At 39.5% G+C, this 25018-nt stretch overlaps 1 protein-coding gene across 4 annotated transcripts in view; it reads left to right on the forward strand.

Moving 5' to 3' along the window:
• Positions 1 to 25018, forward strand: part of LOC117258432 (microphthalmia-associated transcription factor-like) — a 47882-nt gene that overhangs the window by 16197 nt on the left and 6667 nt on the right. Inside the window, exons 2-9 of one of the 4 annotated variants that reach the window (XM_033629349.2) lie at positions 8212 to 8452; positions 17108 to 17323; positions 17435 to 17530; positions 20137 to 20254; positions 20601 to 20693; positions 20781 to 20837; positions 21032 to 21107; positions 24728 to 24875. In XM_033629349.2, coding sequence (XP_033485240.1) covers positions 8212 to 8452; positions 17108 to 17323; positions 17435 to 17530; positions 20137 to 20254; positions 20601 to 20693; positions 20781 to 20837; positions 21032 to 21107; positions 24728 to 24875 — 1045 coding nt within the window. The remainder of the gene's footprint in view (positions 1 to 8211; positions 8453 to 17107; positions 17324 to 17434; positions 17531 to 20136; positions 20255 to 20600; positions 20694 to 20780; positions 20838 to 21031; positions 21108 to 24727; positions 24876 to 25018) is intronic. The other 3 variants (XM_033629350.2, XM_078169864.1, XM_078169865.1) reach the window with 3 other exon arrangements.

Here is a 25018-nt window from a genome sequence, read left to right on the forward strand (position 1 = left end):
TGTGTGGAAAGTATACCATCAGAGCTGTAGCAGATTTCTCCCTGTGCAGGGTGTTTAACAGTTTAATCTTAAACTAGTTCTGGTTAATAATCAGCATAATAATTAGTTTGTCAAACAAGCTGAGGCATGAAAGCACTTTATTAGTTTGAGCAGAAGTGAGCAGCTATAAAGATTTTCACAAATAACACTCACCTTTTTAAACAGATAATCACAAAAGGAGTTTAGATGTTTGTTACAGTAAAAAAAATCTGAATGTAATGCCATTAGTTTATAGATGAGGTTGTTGTTATACCATTAGTGTCCATTAGGCAGAGCTATTAGCTCCTGTTAATTACCAGCAGTAATATTATGCTGCAGTGTGTCTGCTCTGCACATTATTTTCCTTTTACAGCTCAGTGTTGTGACTGATCAGACCATCATTGCCGCTTTCCCTCTCTTCTCTCTGGGTGCAACTTAATTTCCCTGTTTCCTGTGTGTCATTAAACCTGCATCAAAGCCTCAGCTCTGACTGTTTGACTAATAATGGAGTGATGGAGCAGCGTCGTGCAGAATCAGAGGAATCATGAGTTGGGTGGGTGGGGCTCTTCAGCACTGTACAGCCATTGTGTTTTTTTTTTCTTTGAGATACACACAAACATGAGAGGAGGTGTGTGTGCACACACACAAGAGTGAAAAAGTTAAAAAGGACAAAAGAGCTTTTTATGTGTTTCAGTGGTCCGTTCGGCAAAAAGCCACCAAACAGTGGAAAGGAAGAAACACAGAGAGAGAAAGAGAGAGGAGCTTTGCTTTGGAGGAAGGCTTCTGGTCATTCATGCACACACTCACACACACAAACACACATAAATCAAACTGATAATCAGGAATGTATTAAAGAAAATCATGAGGTGCTACAACTCCTAATAGATCTCTGCTATTAAACCCTCCTCCTCTAATCGGAAACATCATGAGATTAACTTCCTGTAATCACTCAAGTGTAGTTAAACTCCTCAGACACTTAACAGAGTTTAGTTTGCAAACTGTATGACATTTATTTTAGAAAATAACAATCTGTCTTTATGGCTGATTTTATTGGTTTATCATTGATATATTGACACTGATAAGTAACAAGAAATTCCAGCACAAAAAAACATTGCTTGAGGTAATTTAAACAGTGGTGTCGTTACATATTTTGTCCACCAGAGAGCACTAGCAAGTTTATATCACCACTGTAAAATGTCCCACTCAGTATATATCATGGCACACCATGAATTACGGTACAGACATCCATGGTTTCCACACCATAAGTCCCAGTAACTTTGATGATCCCCTGACTTTTCCTCTAGCGCCACCAGCAGGTCAAAGTTATTTACCAATACTGTGGTTTGTTACCAATTAAATCCAAAGCTAACAACATTCCCTTTAGATGCACTTTTAGTTTGGTGCTAGTTAGCAAATGTTAGCATGCTAACAGGCTAGCCTCAAATGGTAAATATGGTAAACATTAGAGTGAAATGTGATGTAAATATAATAGTAGAACTTAGGTTCAGTATACTATTTAATTTATATGTAAATGGCCCTGCATTTGTATAGCGCCTTTTCTAGTCATCTAGTGACCACTCAAAGCGCTTTTTACACTACGAGTCACATTCACCCATTCACACACACATTCATAAACTGGTGGCTGAGGCTACCATACAAGGTGCCACCTGCTACTCAGTTTTAACACACTCAAACACCGATGGAAAAGCCATTGGGAGCAATTTAGGGTTCAGTATCTTGCTCAAGGATACGTCGACATGCAGCCTGGAGGAGCCCAGGATCGAACCGCTGATCTTTTGATTTGTGGCTAACCCGCTCTACCTCTGAGCCACAGCCACCCATCTTGTTTACATAGTGTTTATAGAAATGTTAAGATGTTCTGGTATCAGGTATCTCCACTAGTGAGCGCTGTTCAGGCAGCTGGGAGTTGGGAGAAGGAGAATGGAGCTTGGAGGGGGATTGAGCAGGTGTAATGGCTGTCACTAAAGTTACACACCCACGTCACTTACATAACTGCTAAACATCGGCATGTTATTATTGCCATTGTTCATTCATTCGTTCATTTTCTGTAACCGCTTATCCTGTTAGGGGTCACAGCGGGGCTGGGGCCTATCCCAGGTGACACTGGGCGAGAGGCAGGATACACCCTGGACAGGTCGCCAGACTGTCTCAGGGCTGACACATAGAGACAGACAACCAGTGAGAATGCTAATGTTAGCATTTAGCTCAAAACCAGCTAATACAGGGACACTCAGCCTGCTTTGTCTGGGGCCACTATGCAAAATGACACAAGAAGAGAGGCCAGTTTATAAGCAAACATTAATAATTAATGTATGAATAATTAGTCTAGACCTCTGCCAGGGGGTCCGGGATAGTCACCTGGCACTTAAAAATTTTCCAGAGTGAATCAGTTTGTTTTTATTGTAAATTAGAAAATGGTCAGCAGGCCAAATGTTGTGCATCCCTACAGCCTCACAGAGCTGCCAGCATTATTTAACATTACAGAAATTAGGCTTTAATTTCTGTAAATATCAGTGTCTGCCCTAAAAATTGAGGGTTTTTTTCCACTTTGTGTTTTTCACAGATATATCAACAGTACAAATGCAGTAACACAAAAATAATACAGTGTGATACACAAACCAAATAAAACACACACACAGTGACAATATATGGTTGTCTGGGATGGTTTCAGTATTAAAGTAAGTATCTTTAAGTTACGCTTTCTTTTAGTCTGTGTCATGTCTCATATAAATGTTACATTTTTCCCAGTTCTTTTTAAATGTATTCTCTTTAATGCTCAAAATGTAAAAATCAAGTATTTTGCAAGTTAATGTCAAGAAAATGTCATGAGAAGTGTGTATAAAATGATGCACAGGACAAGGTGCAGGTAGTAAAATGCTCTCTTATATTTGTATGTTGAACTCAGTACAACGTCCATGAGACATTGGATAAAGCAGATTCTGTGTGTTATATGTACAGTATTTGTAATTTTGTGAGGCAGTGTGGAAATCAGTTTTGTCTGATTTTGAAGCTTTAACTAAAGGATTTCACTGGAGACCCCGGGGTCCATGTGGTGAACAACAACAGGTGTGTGTCTGTGGAAACAGAAACTCATGTGTCCTCTCTTGTGCCTGAAGCGCTGCGACACCTCCAGGTTGTTGTTGTTTTTGTGTTTGAGGTGACGGACAGGGTGTTTTTGTTCAGACTGCCTGTGAGGGTGTGAAGACTGTTAAAACAGAATATTTAAGACTGAGGGGCATGGTCCGTCAGTGAGCTGTGTAAACACTGCATTTTGATATTTTTATGACACTTTTATCGACCTTGATTATAGGGACACATCCTGAAGTGCAAACAGAGGACAGATGCAGGCTGCGGGGTTTGTTCCGACTTAAAGATGCCTCGTGGAGTTTTATTGTAAACAAACAAAAGTGATGTTTACGTTCAGTTTGTCTCACCAAAACACATTGTGTGTGTGTCCTTGAGGTCAAACATGTTCAATGCATTTCCTTCCTCACAAACATTTGCATAAATTGAATTTTTTACTCAATACATATGTATTGCCATGAAATAATATGTCAATTACCTAAAAGTAAAAGTACTCATTTTTTCAGAATAATATGTATGTCGTTATTGGATTATAATTAGTCTATTGATGCATTAATGTGTAAGCATCATAATTTTGCAGCTGGTGGTGTTTGAACTACCAAAATTATAAATTTAAAACATAATTTATATTCTGTTGTAATAAAATTTATTAGTTTTAAAGGGCAAATATTAAAGGGCAACTTCGATATTATTCAACCTTGACCCCATTTTCTCATGTTTCTGTTTCCAAATGACTTATTGCAGCAACATTTTTAAAACTAGTCCAGAATTCAGTGAGAGCACTGCAGCTGGCAGCAGTGAAACAGGCTGCAATGTATTCACTGGGGGCAATTGTGCATCATCAGTTTCCATCCACTAAAAGTGCTTGTTTTTGCCACTGACAAGCTCAGATTGATATTCTAATGTTGTGTTCACACCAGGTGCGAATAAAACAATCTGCATGTGTGAATTACGTGTAAATTAATTAAATTCAAATTCCTGCGGGGAGGCACAATGGACGCCATGGACACGACGCAAAATACGCTAATTAAGTGGCAATATCGCGTCACATGCTTATTCGTGAGAGAAAATCTGAACTTCACTGACCAATTTGCGCCACTATAGCCAATCAGCATTGAGATTCTCTGGGGACATATGACACCAAGGACGTACCAGTGGAAGTTTCATTCATCGATTTAGTGACTTCACACATATGATGTGAGTTATTTGCGTATAATGAAGCGAGTCATCACAAAATATTCTAGCATTTAAACTAAATAGAAATTCGCATCGTGTTAGGTGTGAACACAACATAAGGTGTGACAACATAATGGAAAGAATCCTTACAGAGATAGATCTTTGTGTTGAAGATTAAGATCCTTTTTGTTTTACAGAAGAAACTTTGAAAATTGCCATTGCTAAAGCCTCCAGACTCCATTTAAATAAACATTAACTTTATCATTGTAAAAACACACTTCATTCAAAGTCCACAAAAACAAAATGTAACTCACAAAAGCCATTTTGGTTCATCTTTCCACTGTTCCAACAATCACCAACTCTGGTTTGGTTTAAATAAAACCTTATTCACCCAGTTAGATGTGAAAATATGCTGCCTCTATACAGGCTAAAATTACTGTTTATTTAAAAGGAGTCTGGTGGGTTTGGTGACGGCAACTTCAGGGCTGTTTCAGGTCAAACAAAAATGATCTTACTCTTTAAGTCAAAGGTCTGTCTCTGTAAGAATCCTTTCCATATTGTTGTTCGACACTTAAAATAATAATCTGAGCCTGACTGGCAAAAACAAGCACTTTTAAAGGACATAAATTGAGGGTGTGCAATTGCCCCAAGTGGTTACATTGCAGCCTGTTTCACTGCTGCCGACTGCAGCCGTCTCATTCAATACTGAACTAATTTCAAAAAATTGTTGTTTCCATTAGTCGCTCAGACACAAACATGGGAAAACAGGGTCCAGGTTGAAAAATAGCAAAGTTACCCTTTAATAATATAAATCTGCAAAGAAGCTGTCAGATAAATATTGCAGAGTAAAAACTTCAGTATTACGTAGACTAGAAGTATAAAGTATCACGAAATGGAAATACTTAAGTAAAGTACAAGCCCCTCCAAACTAATACTTGATTAAATGTACTTAGTTACTTTCCACCACTGCTACTACTTAATGCACAGTGTGTATGTGAGTGTAGTTTGTGGTGTGTGTGTTACAGTGGTATCAAAAGACAATGTGAAGTCATTATCCAGTACATTTTTCCAGTATATTAAATTTGAAAAACATTTGCATTACTGTAGCCACTATTTAAGAAGCAATTTGGTAAAGATCGTAGAGCTGATTGGAATGTATTTAAATAATTTCACAGTAATATCATCTGCATTCTTTAAATTTTACATTTTGAAAGGAATTTGCTGTTTATGTTCATTCTAACTGGAAACGACAGGGAAAAGGAAATAAAACGTCTGTTGTCTTGAAATTCAAACACTCCAACAGTGAAGCAGATTAAAGAAAGAAAGAAAGAAATCAAAGGAGTTTAGCTCTGGCAGTGTTTTAACATTAGATCCATTGACTTTTGTTTGAAACTTAAGGGATGAAAGGAAACACAATCGCCCAGAGTCACACAGACAAAGGAATTATGCATATGAACACTAAACCTGATTCTATGTCCTGGGTGAAGTACAAAGAAACATGCTGTCAGATTGAGAGACCCAAACTGCTGCAGTAAAAAACAAACTACATTCTTTGTTCTGCTGTAATTCAGTCATTTAATCTACTTGTTAATTGATTTATTCTGGATCAATTATCAGTTTAATCTGCATCAGCATTGTCTTCAGACATGAATGAGACAGTTCATGTTAAAGCGTTGGGAGTAATCTTATTAATAATGGTCAGAAAACGTGGTTTTATATTAAACTGTAGCCCATTTTTGCCCTTGCTCAGTGCTCAGTGGGTGTGGTATCAGACAATGAGATTATATGCAGTACTGGGGGGAGAATTATGGTATGTTGAGGGCTCAACACTCACTGAATATGCTTTTGACCGAAGCTGTGTTTGACTCCGCTGGCTAATTAGTGCGATTACTGCACAGCTGGATTGGCCAGACGTTTTACTGAGTTTTGTCAAAAGGATCACTCACTGGATGAGGGCTTCATCCTGACAACTTCTGCTTCAGCAGAGTCTCTCTATTTTAGGACCGCAGGGCTCTGTCTGGGGAGTAGCCGTCTAAATTTAAGAGAGTGGGAAAACTGAAGCAACCTTTTACGAAACCTGTTCCTCTTTTCTGTTGTGTGTAATTCTGTTAAAGTTAAAAGCTTTGTGAGAGCTGCTGGGAGCTTTGTGCTTCCCAAAATCATCATAATCAGATTGTTTTTGAAAATGCATTTTGATTGTTGCTTTGACACTGAAGTGGTTTCATTTGGAGTTTTGTCTTTCTAAAAAATGAAAAACTAATTGCATCAAAGTAGAGCTGCAACTAACAATTATTTTCATTTGGCAGTTATTTTCTTGATTAATCTGTGGACTAAAATAAAAAATAAATACATAAAAACGCTTTTTACAATTTCCTTGAAAGTGACATCTTCAGATAGCTTATTTGTCAAACCAGTCCAAAACTTACCGAGACCCTAAAGTCCTGAAAGGTGAAATTTTTTATCTTCTGCACACAATGTATTCACCATATTCTTTAACTTGTGGGAACAAAAAAAATTATCTTGTGTGCACAAAATAGTTATTCTGTGGTAAGTTGCAAGTAATTATCTTTTGGGAACAACTTTTTTCTCTTGTGCAAAAAAGACAATTATGTTGTGGGAACAAATTTTTTATCATGTGGGGGAAAAAATCTTTTCAGAGCAAGATACACGAGGGAACAAGCTACTATCTTGTGGGAGCAACTTTTTTTAAACTTGTGCGCACATGATAATAATCTTGTAGGAACACGTTATCCTGTGGGAACAATTTATTTCATTTGTGGGAACAAAATAATTATCTTGTGCACACAAAATAGTTATTATGTGGTACATTACAGGTTATTATTTTGTGGGAACAACTTATTTCTCTTGTACACAAGATAATTATGTTGTGGGAACAAATTCTTTATCACGTGGGGGGGGAAATCTTGTGGGAACAAGATATATGTGGGAACAAGTTACAATTTTGTGGGAATTAATTCTTTATCATGTGTGTGTGTGGGGGGGGATCTTGTGGGAACAAGTTACAATTTTGTGGGAACAAATTCTTTATCATGTAGGGAAAAAAATTCTTGTGGAAACAAGATATATGTGGGAACAAGTTTCAGTCTTGTAGGAACAACTTATTTATCTTGTGCGCACATGATAATCTTATGGGAACAATTTTTTTTATCTTGTGGGCACAAAAAAATAGTGCACAAAGATGTGTGTGGGAACAAACTTGTGCGTACAAGATACTTATCGTGTGGGAACAAATTCTTTATCATATGGGGGAAAAAATCTTGTGGGAACATGATGTATGTGGGAACAAGTTACTAGGGTTAGGGTTGCAGTGATGTACCAGTTTTAAGGTATACCATGATGTAAAAGTTGACAGTTATCATACAGTGTACATTTGCTTATCTACGATACTGGGGGAAAAAAATGCAACTGGACGTTGAATCTCCTCTTTTTATACATATTTCCATTGCAACCCTAGTGGGAATTTAAATGACATTTTAAAGACTTGAGACTTGAGCCTGCAGATGTTCGCTTAAACAACACAAATGACTGAAATGAATAACAGATTACCTAAATAGACGTCAATTAATTTTCTTTTTGAATCAATTAATCATCTAATTGTTGCAGCTGTACAGTTAAGATTTTCCTTTTGATCTCTGCCCCCTTAGTCACCCTCATATTAACCTTTTACTCCACCTGTTCTCCCTTCATCTTCTTCTACTGCTCTCTAATCTTCCTCCTCTCTCGTCTCTTTTGCTTGACCTCTCCTTCCTCGTCTGACCCCTCTCTACCCTCTCTCTGTTATCACTCTGTCTTTTCACCTCATCTTTACAATCCCCCCTTTGCTTTCCCTCACTATCCTCACATCTCTCTCTGTCTCTGCTCATTCATCTGGCATCTTTCTCCCCTCTGCAGCAGCCCGTCGGACCAGCACAGCTCCTCCAAGCCCCCGCTGAGCTCCTCGGCCATGACATCACGCATCCTACTGCGGCAGCAGCTGATGCGGGAGCAGCTTCAGGAGCAGGAGCGGCGGGAGCAGCAGAGACAACAGGCCTCCCAGTACCCACAAACCACAGCAGCTCAGAGCCCCGCCATCAATGTCAGTGTCCCAGCCAGTTTGCCTCCTGCTGCCCAGGTGCCAATGGAGGTGCTCAAGGTAAATAAACACGGCTCTAGCTCATGACAGAAGGAGGAGAGGAGGGTTAAATGGCAGCATGTGTGATTGGCAGGCTGTCAAAGTTATTACAGTGTATGTATAAAGTTTCCACCTCTGGAATTAGAAGTTGCATGTGTCACGGTTGCAGTCTGAATGGTGCAGGCAGTGCTGTATTTATAGATTATATTGACTCGTGTGGACAGTCAGGCAATCGTGGTTTTACTATGACTGTGTGTAAAAAACACAGGAGTGAGTGAAGTGTGTTAAAATGCGTATATGGGGATTATCTTTCCTGAGAGAATTCCTCTTTAATGCATGCTGTGCTTCCAGCCATTTGGATTTAGCCATCTTTAATCCTATTTGCTCAGCTAGATTCACATCTTTTCAAGCTTTGATTCCCTGGCAGTCCGAGAGACAGGAGACTGTTTCTGTACGAGCAGAGATCATTTTTGTTTGAGGGATCATTTTAATAAGCAGATAAAGTAAGTAAGTTTTACTGTTTGTCTTCTGCGAGAGTTTGTAATCTTTTTTAGAACATAGCGATAGAAATGTGTTTTGCTGAGTTGTGTGGTGGTGAACATGTGTATCAGAGTTATTTCCATTTTGTGGTCACATCTGTTGTTTTTTCTGGCACATTTCATGTATTTCAGTGAGTAACAGTTTAAGAAACGAGATGTGCGATTGTGATTGAGAGAGATTTGCATGATCTATAGACTTTAAGGACTTTTTTAAGGTGTTTCTGACAAAGCAGTTTAGTGAGTCGCCTCAGTTTCAGTTGTTGTTTGTACTTTTTTTTGAAGTTTTTACATCATTGTGAAGGCGATAGGAATGTTTGTGTGTCTGAATGTTCTTGTGTGCATGTATTTACCTCTCCTTGAGTTTTGCATTTTCCATTTATCAACAAAAGAAGCAAATTAAGCTTTTGGTTTTGTCAACAATCTCTATTTGTTTATCACATTACATTGATTTTTGAAAGGGTACGCAGTCATAGATGCAAGTCTTTTCATTTTAAAAATGTGTGCAACACTTAAGGAGATCAAATACATACACAAACAATCTTGTTTGTGCATTTGACTTTCCAAGATGATGATATCTACAGATTTATGATCCTTTAGTGTCAAAAAATCTGACTTTTATTAAACATCAAATAGCTTCTAGTCATGTCACAACGGTTTCCATGGGGAGTAAATTATCTCAGGCAATGGTATTATAAAATATTGCATATAGACAATAATATAGCTGCTCTTTTGGTGCCAAAAAATCTGACTTTTATTGAATATCAAATAATTTCTAGTCACCTAAAAGCGGCTTCCATGGGGAGTAAGTTATCTCAGACATAGCTGTTCGTGATCGTAAGTTGTTTAGATGCCCCAGCAAACAAAAGGAGCTTTATTTAAGGGATCGTTTAAATTGTATAACCTCACACTAGGTGTAGTAGAAGCACTGATAAACTGCGGGCAATAGGGTAATCTTTGTTGATCTAAATCCATCCACAACACAGCCGGAGATTTCATGGTTACTTGCTCAGCCACACTTTCATCACTCTGGATGTGTGTGGCATGGGCCAGCAGCGAAGGACAAATACAGTATATCCATTGAAAACATTGCCCTCCTCATGCAGCATAAACATTACTTACTCGCCATAATCTGCAGCTCTTTGAGAGGTTTAGGGCACCCCCGCCCCCGCCACCCCCCGAACCCTCGCCCCTGTGTACAATACATCAAGTTAGAGTAATTTCTCCACTTTGGCGAGAGCTTACAGACATTCTTCATTGACTGAAGTCCTCAAATGAAAAGGCCGTTCAAGCTTGGCGCTGTTGAGCTGGGTTAACCCACTCCCCTGTCTGTGGGTAGATTAGCAAGAGTCCACAAAAAGCTCAGGGGTACCAGGCAGAGCTGCTGGACCTCAAAAAGTGCAAACATTAAGCTCAGATGAGTTTATCTAAAGACTGATTGGGCCCTTAATTAACCAAGTGACCCTTTGACCTTGTGGGGAATAAGTAAGGGATCAGTTTAGGGATCAAGACAAAGGCGAGCACAGCCTTACCACACACCGAACGCTAATTCAGTGAAGAATGCTCATAATTAGCCCCCACTGCCTTCATTCCACGGCATATTTAAGAGGAAAAAAACACTGCTTTGAAATTTATGTAGGATAACTTCCTAAAAGGGTTAAAAAATGATTTCTTTTTCAAAGGATTTATGGTGCCATGGAAAGAACAAAGTACTCTTCGCCCCTGTACAAAATGTACGTTTCTGTTGGATTATTCAGTCAGGGTAGCTCGTGACCATCAGGACGTACACAAAGATGCCACACAGATGTCTCCTTTCGGGCAATTTGTGAGTTAACACGACAGGACTTCTGAGAGAAATGCACATTCTGTAATATTTAATTTAAAAAGGTGACATTATACAGTGCAGTCATTTCATGAAGTTGTACATATGGCACATTTACTAAGTAGATTTAGTCACAGTAGTTTATTATTAGCTTTCTAGTTATCACAGATGTACATTTTTAGTGTGTAACACAGCAAACCACATTGTTGAAAAACTTTGAACTAAGCTTTTATGGTAATTTTTAAGACAACATTAATCATTTAAGGACACAGTGTTTATGCCATCTTTTTGCACAACAGCATGACAACACACGAGAGGTGGAGAAGCCCACAGGTTGCTGTGATGTAGCTGCTCACATTAGCATCACAGTTGTCGTCTGCAGGTTCCACAGAGCACGTTAGCTGCTTAACTGTGAGACAAAGTGGCCTATTCTTCTCGCCTGCATAGCAAATGGGGGCATTCTTGTTAATGTATCCTGGTAGGACCGTCATGGAATGCCCAAAGCATGCAAGTTAAAAAAAAAAAAAAATACAGATCAGTGTTTGTCAGCTCTCACCCTGCGTCCTCTCTCAGTACAGCGGAGTGCTTTGTGCGTGTTTCTGCAGAGTGTTTCTGACTCTTTGAGGGTTATGTTTTCCGATGCCCTCGGGGCTGGTGAAGGCTCAAACCGAGCTGATAAACAACAAGCTGTCTTGTTTGCTGTAGTTGCAGATGCGTTGAGTTAGCAGTTGACGTCACATTTCCAAACTGTGTTTTGTAAATAGCACATTAAGTGAAGTTGGGCAAAGAAAAGTTCAAGTCCTGCTGGCTCTGAGATCTCTATAATCCATTGTTGTGCCCACTGGCTCCTACACAAGCTGGCCAAGTGAATTATTAGTATTAGATGTGTGTGCAGAACTTTTATAGCTCTCAAACCTGGAGACTAAAGACCAGACTCCTTATAAGTAGTTTATGTAGAGTGACAAAGACCCTGTAGAAGTTCAGTCTGTGTTGATGTAAAAACACCATTAAAAAAGCCTTTTTTGATCCCTAACAACGGATAAAATTTCACCCTCTCCTCCATTTCATCCCAACAAAAGCTACAGTATGTATCGACAAGGCCGGGATGTTCCACCCCTGAGGTCTGTGGCCCCCCCAGGGGGCTCCACTGAACTCGGCGCAGTGAGATCATTAAAGTATGTGTGATAATTTAGGAAATCCCTCGGGACACAAACAAGCTCGGCAAACCACTAATGCTCAGTTAAACGTAAAGAGAAAACTAACAGCTCCAGTTGGTTAAGTAAATGTAAGAGGTTTATTGTGCAGATCTCAGGGCTGTGATTAATGGTTATTTATATTTTTTGTGGAGTCAGAAAATAGAGAAGAATGCAATGTGCAAAGAACCCAACAATGTTTGTAGGCTGCTTGTTTTGTTGGAAAAGCAGCAAATCCTCACACTGAGGAGCTAAAATCAGCAACACAAATACTTAATTGATTAATGAATTCAGGGCCGTAACCCACAACTTTCATCATCGATGAATCTGCTGACTATTCTCTTGACTTATCCATTAATTACTCAGCGTTGGAAATGTGAGAAAACTGAACCCCCTTCATGACTTACATGATTGGCCATCAAAACAATCACAGATTAATTTTCTGTCATTAGACTCATCTATTGTTTGACTGATCATAAAGAGTCAAGACTTTACAGACTAAAGCCGAACTGTTGCATCCACTGACACACTAGGTTCATATCGTCATACTGGGATTTTTTTTTTTTTTTTTTAAATCAGGGCACCTTTCACTTTGACTTGTGAACATAATGCCCTTAATGTCCTTGTTGTTTCTATTCTTAGTGCGAGGCAGAGAGAAGGGGGTCGGGGGGGTGACAGTTGTATGGAGCTCCTACAGTAATCCTTTGCACAGTGTGGTTGTTTCTTTTTTTAGCCAGTAACAGTTATCACTTCTGTGGATGTGTGAACTTGATGAGGATGCATGCAGACAAAGACAGACAGAGCCAGAAGTCTCTGTAAGAAAAATCTTGCTGTATGCATATAGCAGTGGTTTCTAACCTGGTGGTCTGAACTTCCCAAGGGGTCATAAGATAAATGCGAGGGGTTGTGACACGATACACAGCAGAGCACAGTACAGTGCACAGGGGAAAAAAGCTTACATTAAAATATATAGTTTATATTTTCACAGCCTCGGTGCAGGCTGGGTGGATTAACTCCTGTGACCTACAGAAAATTGACCAGAATTTAACAAAACTGCAGCTAAAAGAACCAAGGAGATATAACTCTGAATTTAGAGGAAGATCTCTGCAAGCACATTTTTATTATTATGAATTCATCAATTAATTTCTCATAATTATCTCACTTATTCATTAAGAGGCAGGACATGAAGCGAGTTGTGGGTTTGAAGTCAAAAACAAATAAAACAGCCAGAAGCTGACACCATATTGTTCTTTAGTATTTGCAGCTGACTGACTGCAAATTAAAAGATGCTACTTTGACTTAAGATATTTTTGTTAGAATAAAGAAATAAAATAACATTCAAAACATTTCATTTGTAGCACAATGAATACACAATTCAGTTACATAATATGCATTTTTTATATTTAGTCTAGACTTTAAGTGGCTTTCAGCAAAATATTGAATGTCTTAAATATTTAAGAACTAACTCGCAAAGATTTAGACATTTAAATTGCTGATTAAAGACTCTTTATAGATTGCCGATTTATTATTTCGCTACTATCTGGATGCTTTTCTGTATTTCATTTGCTGATATATAACTTAATAGCTTAATAACTATTTTAATTATCAGTTAATCGCTTATTTTTTCAATTGAAATGCTAAAATATTATCTGCTTTCAGCTTCTCATATAATAGAATATTTGCTCCTTTCATTTTCTCTTCCTTGATACAATCTTAATATTTTTAATATCTTTGGGGTTTGGACTGTGGGTCAGATGAAACAAGCAATTTGAACGTGTCAGCTTTTACTATTTTTTGACCTCTCATGGTCAAACGATTAATCATTATTTTAAAAATATAATCAACAGATACATTTTTTTTAATCAGCAGACCTAAAACACAGACATATGAGAGAAAAATCTGAATTTTAAGAGAAAGCGAGATAATAAAAAACATGACTCAGACTCAGGGTATTGTGCTAACTGTCGTAAACACGCTTTGTTTAGCTGTCGTTTACGCATGTGAGTGCAAATAACTGGATTGCTCATATATGTATCATCCATCTGGATCAGGTTTGTAAACACTCTGCGGCCCATTAAATGTGTTCAATCTATTTCCAGGATCAACGTCACTGTGGTATAATGTAACGTATAAAGCATATCATTTTTAATAAAATCCTGCCTGCGTGTCGATGGTGACTGCGGCTTTACAGAGGCATTTATCTACTATTGATGATCTGATAACAGTGGAAATGATCCTCATGATAGCATCACTAACGATACTGCACTTAAACACCACACTGAGAACACAGTAAAGACTGAAGGATTGTAGTGACCTACATTAATGAGTCTCATTGTTTTGCACTTTAGCCCAAAGGGTAACATGGTTCTAATGAGAAATTGACGTGCTGTAAATATGCCCTCCCCCAGTGCTGTCAGGTTTACAACCCTGTAATGACATAATACCTGCTTGATGAGTGTTAATTTACCTGTCACATGAGTGTCCCCCTGCAGGACAATGAAACTGTCTGAAAGACTCTCTGTTCTGGTCAGAGGTGGAAAAATGTAACACAGAAAGACAATCAGGTCAGATAACCTGATGTGACCCGACTAGGAGTGGGCGATGTGGCCCTAAAATAATATCACGATATTTCAGGGTATTTTTGCAATAACAATATTCCACAAGTGTCACATAGGTTTACATTAGGAAGAGATGCTGTGCTGAGCGTTAAGTCGCTAAAAGAGACTGGAACCATTGCGGAGTCTGTAATAGTTTCGCTCTCCGCCATGCTAGTCGTTGCACTGGGTAACAGTATGACGTCAATATGTCAACAAGACGAATTTGTCATATTGTATTAAAAATTATACCGGTATTATCTTGAACAAGATGGCATGGCACAACCCTGAGACCCAACTGGTTTTAATACTTGGACTGTTTATATGAAGTCCATTCAAAGAGATGAAAACTAGGCCCCTTACTGTGTTGGTGAAACTCAGCTTACAGCACTTGGGCCAAAACTGGACCGTGATAGGTTGCCAGATGGCCTGCCAACCATTTTGTAACTCACAATAAAAATACAGTGATTCACACTGGGAACTCTTTTGTACTTTGAATGTAAATAAGGTGCCAGAGCGCATAAAGACATCAAAATAGAGAGAAGATCCCCTGGACAACCCTGACAGGGATCTGACCCAAGCCCAGAATGTCCTTAAAATAGTAGAAACAAAACTGTGAGGCTGCTGCGGCTGGATTTGCCTCTCAGCAAAAAGAGATGAGAGCTTCAGAGGCAGAAAGGTTGAAAACAGGCAATTCATTTATTATAAATACTGATAAATATTATTAATGTATGTTTATTAATGGGCCCCTGGTTGCCTGTTATTTTGCAAAAGTGGCCCCCAGGCCAAACAAGTTGAGTTTCCCTGCTCCAAAAGGACACAAGTGGACTTGTTGTGTTGAGCCACATCATGATATTTTAGTCACTGCTGTGTTTTATTAGTCAGCCCCCACAGATAATTTAGTATCCATGCTCTTCAATAAAACGTGTCAATGCATTTCTTTCTCTTTCCCAGGCTCCACGTGTTGTAATAACCATATCATCTCGACTGTCGAGCACAGTGTGCAGACTACAGGGGTTCTCACAGAAGCAGAGGAAATGTCAGCAGTAGCTTAGTGTTTGTCTAGAGCCTGTGACCTCCTCAGCTCTGTTAATAAAGCCAAATCCGCCGAGCTTAAGCAGAACAAATACATAAATGTGTAAAAATGAAAGCAGCCGAGGCCGTTGTCCGTTGGTCGTGCCTGCTGTCGCTCGATTAAAAATGTCATTATGAGACACGAGGAGAGGCGAGCTGCAGACACACAAGGATATGAGAGACTTTATTCTTTGTGCTGTGCTGAACTGGGAAATTACGCAGAGCATCCACAGGGTTAAAAAAAGTGGATGCAGCAAAGCAACAGCCCCGGGCAAGTTTCAGTAAAAGAGGTGGCTTTGCAAAACAAAGGCAGTGACTGTCTGCAGCACATCCTGACATCAAGTGATAAATTCAGATTTTACATAAAACAACACAAATTTGAAAAAGCTCATTGTGCTGCCCTGATGTGCATAACTAATTACTTTTCTTGGCCTTTAAAAGATGAGCTGGATGTGTTTGTCCTTAGCAGGCTCAGTCTTCTGGTGCAAGCAAGAGGGAAGTAGTACTTGTTAGTTTGGATAGAAGTTAAACACTTAAGTTTTTCAGTTTTTAAATTGGGCGGATCACTAAACTGTAAATGATGCTGAAGCTGCTTGGATATCAGCCGTATGAGGTATGTTTGAAATTAAAGTTTTCTTTTTTGGAGTTTTTTAAATTACACATGACAGTATGAAACTTAATTCTCTGGTCATGTAATTACCTACAACAGCGCTGATGCATGTTTTATATAATGGCTTTTGCGATGAACTCCCTGTTGTGTCGTCATTTCATAAACCACAGAATCTGTCAAAAAAATTCAGGCAATAGACCGATAGAAGGTTTAAATATAGACTCCAAATGTGAGCTGGAATGCAGCAGCAGTGCTCCATTTAAAATGAGTTACAGCCTGACAAACACTGCCTCTGAAGTTTGTTTATGTGCCTGCAGTAGCTTTTCTGGATCATTAATGCTGCGTGAGGATTAATGATCCACAGAAATAAAATGTATCCATAACCGGGGAGTGCAGAGACGGGTGTGCGTGTAATTTTTGCTACTTAAAATATGTGGACTATAAATGCAGAGAAGCAGAACGTAGTAGAAAGATATGTAGAAATAGTTTCCTGCCGAGACTCTCTGAGATAACGACACTTGACAGCATCTCAAAAGAAAAATGCATAATGCATCGCAGGATTTGAACTGTCAGGTTTATTTTAATATTCTAGTAAGTACTGTGCAAAACTAGAGACAGGCTTTGAGGTTTTTTTATATATCCATATATATTTAGAGTCTTTTTAATCTAATAGAGCACAACAGAACATAGCCAAAACAGGCAAAACGTGACCACAAAAATAATAATGTGTGATTTATTTCTATACAAGCAACATTTCCCATGTTGCACTGGTAACCACTGACGCATCCCAGTACCCATCCTGCCTTGTCATCTCATATCCTTCTTCCTCCTCTCCCCCCACCGACAGGTCCAGACTCACCTGGAGAACCCAACCAAGTACCACATCCAGCGCTCTCAGCAGCAGCAGGTGAAGCGGTACCTGGGAAAGCTTGGCTCTCAGGTGTTGAGCTTGCCCTGCCACAACCAGTCCTCTGACCACGGGGGCATGCCGCCAGGGCCGGGCAACAGCGCCCCCAACAGCCCTATGGCCTTACTGACCCTGAACTCTAACTGCGAGAAAGAGGTGACAGCTTGGGACTTGTGTTTCTTACAATAAGACACAGAAAACTCCTTTTTGTGATCTTAAGCTCCTGAAAGCTGACTTATCTTTGCCCTTTATGTTGTCTTGTTTCAGATGGATGATGTCATTGATGACATTATTAGTCTGGAGTCCAGTTACAGTGATGATATCCTCGGCCTGATGGACCCAGGACTTCAGATGGCTAACACGGTATGTGTGTGGTTACACTTCACACAGGCACCTCACTTTTTAAAGGGTCACCACAAGAGGGCGTCTTATTTGGTGTGTTTTGGTGTAAAAACATCCAAATAAATTCAATGACGCTTTTGAAAAGGCAAAATCTCAATCTGCTGCTGTACCACCAGAAAGACGGTTTGACCAGATTAAAAGAAATAGTCACAAATTTTGGAGAACACTTCCTGAAGTCCTCCTGAAATCACTGCATCCAGCCAAGAAATAGTCCCACACATGGCCCCCTTTAACCTCCTGCAACCCTGCGTCCTCATATGGTGACATTACGTTTTGGGTTGTCCTCCTTCGTGGACACTTATTGTGCCATCTAGTGGCAACAAAAGCACAGTACACTAATTAGCGCAAGAACAAAATAGGGGGCCATCTCAGCTGAGTCATGCTAGGGTTTGCAAACATAGGAACACATACAGTAGCATATTGATCACTAGTGTGTAACAATGTATAAAACTGATCATTGTCACTGTTAGGGCCCTTTTGAACAATCTATAACACATAGTCTAAAGTGCATAGCTCAAGTGCATTAAGAGCGTGTCATAACGGTGCATCATTTTGGTGCAAGGTAAGGGGCAAGAAGCAACAAGGTGATATTTGGTCCCTTTTTAATCATAGGTGTGTTTTGGGCGTAATATGAATTACACTTATCAGGGTGTCATCTCCCATTCCCTTTAAAAGCAAGGTGTGCCTGCACCTGACACATGGCTATTTACATGACAGATTTGATAAAGTGGAGAAGCGAGAGTTTTTCTCCTGACAGTAATGCAGCAAGGGCAGTAATGTCACTGCAGCAAAGCTCACACAGTGTCTCTCTTAATGGAGAGTCAGACAGGAGCTCTGCTCTGCTCTCTGCTATGTTCACATCTTAGAGAATGTGATTGGGGCGCTGGTGGCTTAGTGGTAGAGCAGGCGTCCCATGTACAAGGCTGTTGCCGCAGCGGCCCGGGTTCGACTCCAGCCTGTGGCCCTTTGCTGCATGTCACTCCCTCTCTCTCCCCCCCCCCTTCACACTTGTCTGTCCTATACTTTAAAGGCTATAAAGCCCCATAAAATATCTTAAAAAAGAGAATGTGATTAATATTTTCCTCATTACTGATATATTATTTCTGCTACCTACCTGCGCATTGTACTTATTATCTGAATAATAGCAGGAAAATACGGCGCCACTGATTTTAAACCTAGTTTTTGTTGGTCAATGGCTTGATTGATTTCTGATTCAGTTGTTCATTTTCTGTAAACGCTTACCCCGGTATATGATCGCAGGCAGCAAGAGCCTATCCCAGCTGACATTGGGCAAGAGCTGGGGTACACCCTGGACAGGTCCCCAGGCTATCACAGAGAACCCTTCACGCTGACATTCACACCTACAGGCAATTTAGAGTCTCCAGTTAATGTCACCTACATGTCTTTGCACTGTAAGAGACACAGGGAGAACATGCAAACTCCACATAGAGGGGTCCAAGCGAGCAGGTGGATCCCATCCATGAACCTCTTGCTGTGAGGCGACAGTTGAAGCCTCCTGAAATCACTCTCTGCTGCCTCAAAGTAGCGATATGCTAACGCTGCGCCTGACCACACCCCATTTTAAGACCTGCACCCCCATGGGCACACAGATGGGTGCCAGTACAATTGCTACCTGTACAATGTGAGAACTGGTCTTAAAAATGACAAATGTGTCAGTCGGAAACTAGCAAAGACAGTTGCACTGCACTGTGCGCCGCTTTGCGCTAAGTGTAAGATATTTTTTTGAAGTGTTAAACTGTTCATCTCACTGCCTGAACACAACTGTGCAAAAACAAAATTGCAAACAATGCAACACATGATCAACACGCTTGTGATCTGTTTGGTTTGTAACACTGTATGAATTTTCCTTGCTCCATACTCCATATTAGCAATGTCGTTTTTGTCTGTAGGAACAGGATGTCACACCTTTGGCCTGTGTGAAATGGTGCATAACAGCTGTGTCCAGTTTGCAAGCATAGGAACATGTTACATGTCACACACTGCACAGAGCAAGAAAAATTCATACAGTAGTGTTCAACAGATGTTGCATTGTTGTTAATTTTCCATGCACTGGAATAAACAGTTGTATATTTTGCTACACACTGACGACTTTATTGTCTTACACAGCAAAATAAACCCAATGTCCCCATATGAGGACATTGCTGTTTTTGTTTTTCCAAAAACTACTTGTTGTTCAAACACAGTGCTGATTGTTTTTTCTATGGATTAAACAAACATGAGGTGTTAATAAGTGAGCTTTAGAGGTGCTGGCAGGCGGAGTTTTACCTTTGGCTGTTTCCCCCTGTTTACAGTTTTTATGCTAAGCTGTTTGTTGCAGCTCCATATTCAACATACAGACCTGAAAGTGGTATCAATCTCTTTATCTAACTCTTGGCAAGAGAACAAAATAGCAAGTTGTTATAGTTTGCATTATATGACATCTGTTTTCTCACTCTCTTATAATAGGCCTGTTTTATGTCACCATACTTCCCATCATGCTCATCTCGTGATGCTGATTAGCATAACGTCTTACTGTCTGCTTAATGTCTGTACTGAATCCCCCTCAGATCCCCGTGAATGCTAACCTCATGGACATGTATGGTAATCAGGGTATGCCCCAGCAGGGTCTGCCCATCAGCAACTCCTGCCCTGCCAACCTGCCTAACATCAAAAGGGAATACTCTGGTAAGCAGCACACTCAATGTCACAGCCAGAAACATACACATGCTTACACGCCTGGCTTCTGTCATCTACAGTAGATATATCAGATGTTTACAGATCTGTCAGCTGTGAAAATAAACAGTAATATCCATTCAGCTTCTCTATTGCATGGAAACATCAGGGCTCTTATAATACATATGAAGCTTTACTCTGCGGGGCTTTGTGCAGCCCATAATGTAGTGTTTTATAAATAGTCTTGTAATCCTCCTCTGCGTGGGGACGTTGCCTGTGAGTGACTGACAGCTTCTTCAGTGTATTTGTGTCCGGTCTGCGCAGTTTGATACTGAAAACAACATTTTTTATCACACAGTTTCACAATCCCCTGCCATCATGCATATGCTGGATAAGTCTGGATCCTGCGGCAAATTTGACAACTATCAGAGGCCTGAAGGGTTCCCTGTTGGTACGTATGTTTAATAAGCCTCAAGAACATTTTTGATACATGCATTGCACTGTTGATTATATTGATCAGTCAAAACGTTTCCCCCAGAAGCTGAGGTAAGAGCAATGGCAAAGGAGAGACAGAAGAAGGACAACCATAATCTGAGTGAGTTTTAATTGTGCTTTAATTGCTCTTAATTATAGAGGTATACTTCTGTAAATGTGACTGTTTGAAACTACTTAGGTGTGGTGAGGTGTGTCTTCTGAGTTACACTATAAGAATAATGAAAACAAGTTTTCAGATAGGGTTTCATCAGCTAATCATGGATTGTTTTTCTCTCTTCTGTTTTTGTTCTGTAGTTGAGAGAAGACGACGGTTTAACATCAACGATCGAATCAAGGAATTGGGCACTTTAATTCCTAAATCCAATGACCCGTAAGTCACTTATTTCATTCACTCTCCATTTTTTAAAAAATATTTTTCTTATTAAAGACAGATTTGCAAAACATAATAAGTAATGTCCGCTGTTGTGAGCAATTATACTTGTGCGGTGGTGTCTGTGTCACTCTGCAGTTAGACCTCGAAAACACTATTTGGCAGCGGAGGTTTCTGTGAAGTGCTGTGAAGTTTAGTTGATTCGAAACACACCCAAAACACACATTAAACATGGCTTATTATAGAGACAATGTCAAACACAAGTACACAAATCAGCTTCACTATAACTCACAGCATTCACAGACAAACACTTGTCTTTATCTAAACACATTTTCTCCACAAATACAGCATGCTAATGTTATTAGCACAAGCCTATGGCATTTTACATTGTATAAATTAGCATAGCGGACTTCTCTCTACTCATATGAAGCCAGGGACAACAGCAACATTTAACAAAGGTAACATTACGAAATTCGGCTCCATTACAACTCACAAGGTTCACTGACAAAACAACTGTCTTATACTAAACTCGCTTTCCAAACAAATACAACATGCTAATGTTATTAGCATACGCCTGTGCCATTTTACATTGTATAAATTAGCCTAGCAACTAGCAAAGATTTCCTCTGCTCATATGAAGCCAGGATAAATCACACACAAGACTTAAAATACTATTTTGTGGACATGTTTTTGTTTCACAATTTACTGTTTCTTCTCTGTGAAATAAAAGTAAATAAAAGCTTCATTTCCACTGAGGGAAATGGTTTCAGCTTACAAAAATAGACAGGGGGTCTGTCTTGCCGCGATGCATAGTTAGATTTCTGGGGAGGTGCACGTCAGGCTATGGTGTAGGGTATGTCATCGATTAGATACAGAAGTATAAATTCTGCCTTAAATGTAAAATATTATAAGAAAAGGGCAGGAAAAATTAAATTACATATAACAATAAAAAATACACAGATGGCTGGCTACTTTGAACACCCAGTCTAGCCATTGATTTAACATAGGATGAATAGTGTGCAAGAATTGAATGTGTGTATAATGATTCACATTTTTTCATGTCAGTCTTGAAACTATGCTCACATTGAAAGAGCTGCTTGTCTCTGTCATCATTCCTCCACAAACAGATCCCTCCTAATGCGATTTTAATGTAACACACAGACCCTGCTCTGTGCAAAAATCTGTTCTGAAGTTAATATGAGGCTTCATTAATTTGAGTTAGACCAATAAAATCAGTATCTTCCAAAGTTGCCCTTGTTTTAGGACAAAATCCCCTCCACTGCAGCTAATCAAGGAAGCACTGTGGAAACACAAAGAGGAAACTGTTTGGACCAGAAAGACTATAAACACTGAAAGTTATTTACCTCACTGTTAAATCCCAATGTCAGATTTTATTCCCCATCTCTTGCATATCGCATGTGTGTATTTAAAAATAATGTCAACCTATCCTTTAATCAATGACCTACTGTATTTGGCTACACAGATCTGTTGGTGTTAAGGAGGTGTTGAGTTAGTCAGAAAAAGGTTAAAGGAATAAGCTCTGATACACACAATAGAAATTACAAACACGATTATGATAATTTGATTGGTCAGATTATGGGTATATTTATCATATTTTCTGTATGTACTAAAATGTAAAGGTTATTAGCACCACTTTAAAGCGGTGGATCCCAACTGGTCCAGCCACAGGGTCCAGATTTCTCCTTTGTCATTAGTTCAAAGTCCACACAGTTTAATACATTCAACGTCATACTTCTGTTTGGCCAAGCTAGCTGACTGTGTCTGCACAAGTACCGTAGCTGTCCATTAGTCACTCACTTGACAGCAGGAATGGACACCTCAAAAATGCAGCTTTGTGCTGTAAATTCACTGTACTTAAAAAATAAAGAGTGTTTTTTACAAACTTTTACATTTGCGAGTCACTTGCGGTCCATTCAGGATGGACCCGCGACCCACCTTTGGACCGTGACCCATCAATTGGGAACTACTGATTTAAAGGAATACCTAACCTCGGAAATGACCATTGGTATACCAATTACTCACGCTATGTTATGCTGAATTCACATTCTTCCATGGTGAATGAAGGATACAAAAACATAGTCTTGATGAATTGAAGTCAAATTTTATCAATACATCTGTTCTCAAACTCTTACACAAATCATGCAGTATAACCCAAGTCTCATTTATCCAGTCATATGCTCTGTACTTCCCAAACAAACAGCCTGCCTAATGTGGAAGTGAAAGTAAAACGTATCTCTGCTTTCTTCAAGCCAGACTCCATAGACAAAAACAGTAATTTTACCTTGATGAACATGTGAGCTGCTGGTCTAACATTGCCTCCATCAGTTTGTTTGTTTGTTTGTTTGTTTATTTGTGTCATTGTCTGACTTTGGTGAGTCCGAACTAACCTTTTAAAACACCAGCATCAGTTCCCCATGGGAAAGGGCTGTCTGTCTGGAAAGCACTGAGCATACAATGGGATAAATGAGACTTGGATTACACTGCACAAGTTATGTGACAGTTTGTAAACAGATGTTTTGATAACGTGGACCCTTATAACTTCTGTTCATCAAGTATTTTCTCCGTTATGGTATTTTTTTCATTCACCAGATGCATGTGAGAAAAACTTTTTCTCCAGAGATTCAGCGCAACACCAGTTGAGTAATTGATACACAAGTGGTCAGTTGGTGGGTTAAGTATTCCTGTAGGCTCACTCTTGTTTTTTCCGCTGCCCTTTGACCTTGCCTGTGGCTCTGGGAAGAACCCAGCAACCCCTTTTGTTATGTCTATCCACCCATGGTTGTTTTGCTAAACCCCAACTGGGTGCTCCACCCACACACAACACTACATACACACAAACTCAGAGACTGCCTTTTACAAACAGACCTGGATTAACATAGTTGCTGTTATTATAGCTTACACATACTGAATAAGAAAACATGTGGTACATGTGCATGTTAGCATGAGTAATCTTCAATACCAGTAGTCACCCATTACTTTTAATTATAAACAAAAACGTGTATCTGTCCTCAAGGCCTCTGACCACTTTAAAACAAATACTAAAACGCCATTTAGCATAATTGCTGGATCTATAATGCAGATTTTCCACGGTTACTCTCGTAAAGATCAATTTTGCCCCTGTAAAACTTTCATTGTAACCTTTAATTCTTCAGGGAGCTCGGGGTCATTCTTATGACTGCTTGTGATCTCAGTGACCCCCTCCTGGACACATTTACGATGCAGCATTCAGTTCTGCAAGGAACTCAGACTTTTAACTGCTGGTCACCTCTGTGACCTCTGGAGCAGCTCTGCTCCTCGCTCTGTCTTAATATTCTCGTGTTTTTCTTACTGAACAATATTGAAGCCCATTTCCATTTGTGTGATTTAAAAAAAAAAATCCTCTAAGTCATTGTAATGAGAAACTGTCTTTGTTCTCAAAATAATGACTCAGAGATAGTTTCTCAAAATACTGACTTAATTTCTCAAAGTAATAGCAAGAGAAACACAGCACCCTACGTCTAATGAAAACCTATCATCAGATGGCTAACTGTCTAATATCAAAACTATAGGATCTCTCTTATTGTAAAATGTACAAATAATGGCTCCACTGTGATTATCAGGGACATGCGCTGGAACAAAGGCACCATCTTGAAGGCTTCAGTGGACTACATCAGGAAACTACAGCGGGAGCAGCAGAGGGCCAAAGAGCTGGAGAATCGCCAGAAGAAGCTAGAGCATGCCAATCGACATCTGATGTTACGGATACAGGTAAAACTTTCATGACTTCCACTGATTGGACAGAAGGGTCACAGAGTTGTGGAACTACTTTTATATTTATGATGTGTCATGTGTACGCAGTGGAAAGAGAGGGGATTGTCAGTGATGACGAGAGACTTTGAAGAAATACGTCA

Source organism: Epinephelus lanceolatus, chromosome 8 (genome assembly GCF_041903045.1).
Source record: "Epinephelus lanceolatus isolate andai-2023 chromosome 8, ASM4190304v1, whole genome shotgun sequence".
Lineage (NCBI taxonomy): Eukaryota > Metazoa > Chordata > Actinopteri > Perciformes > Serranidae > Epinephelus > Epinephelus lanceolatus.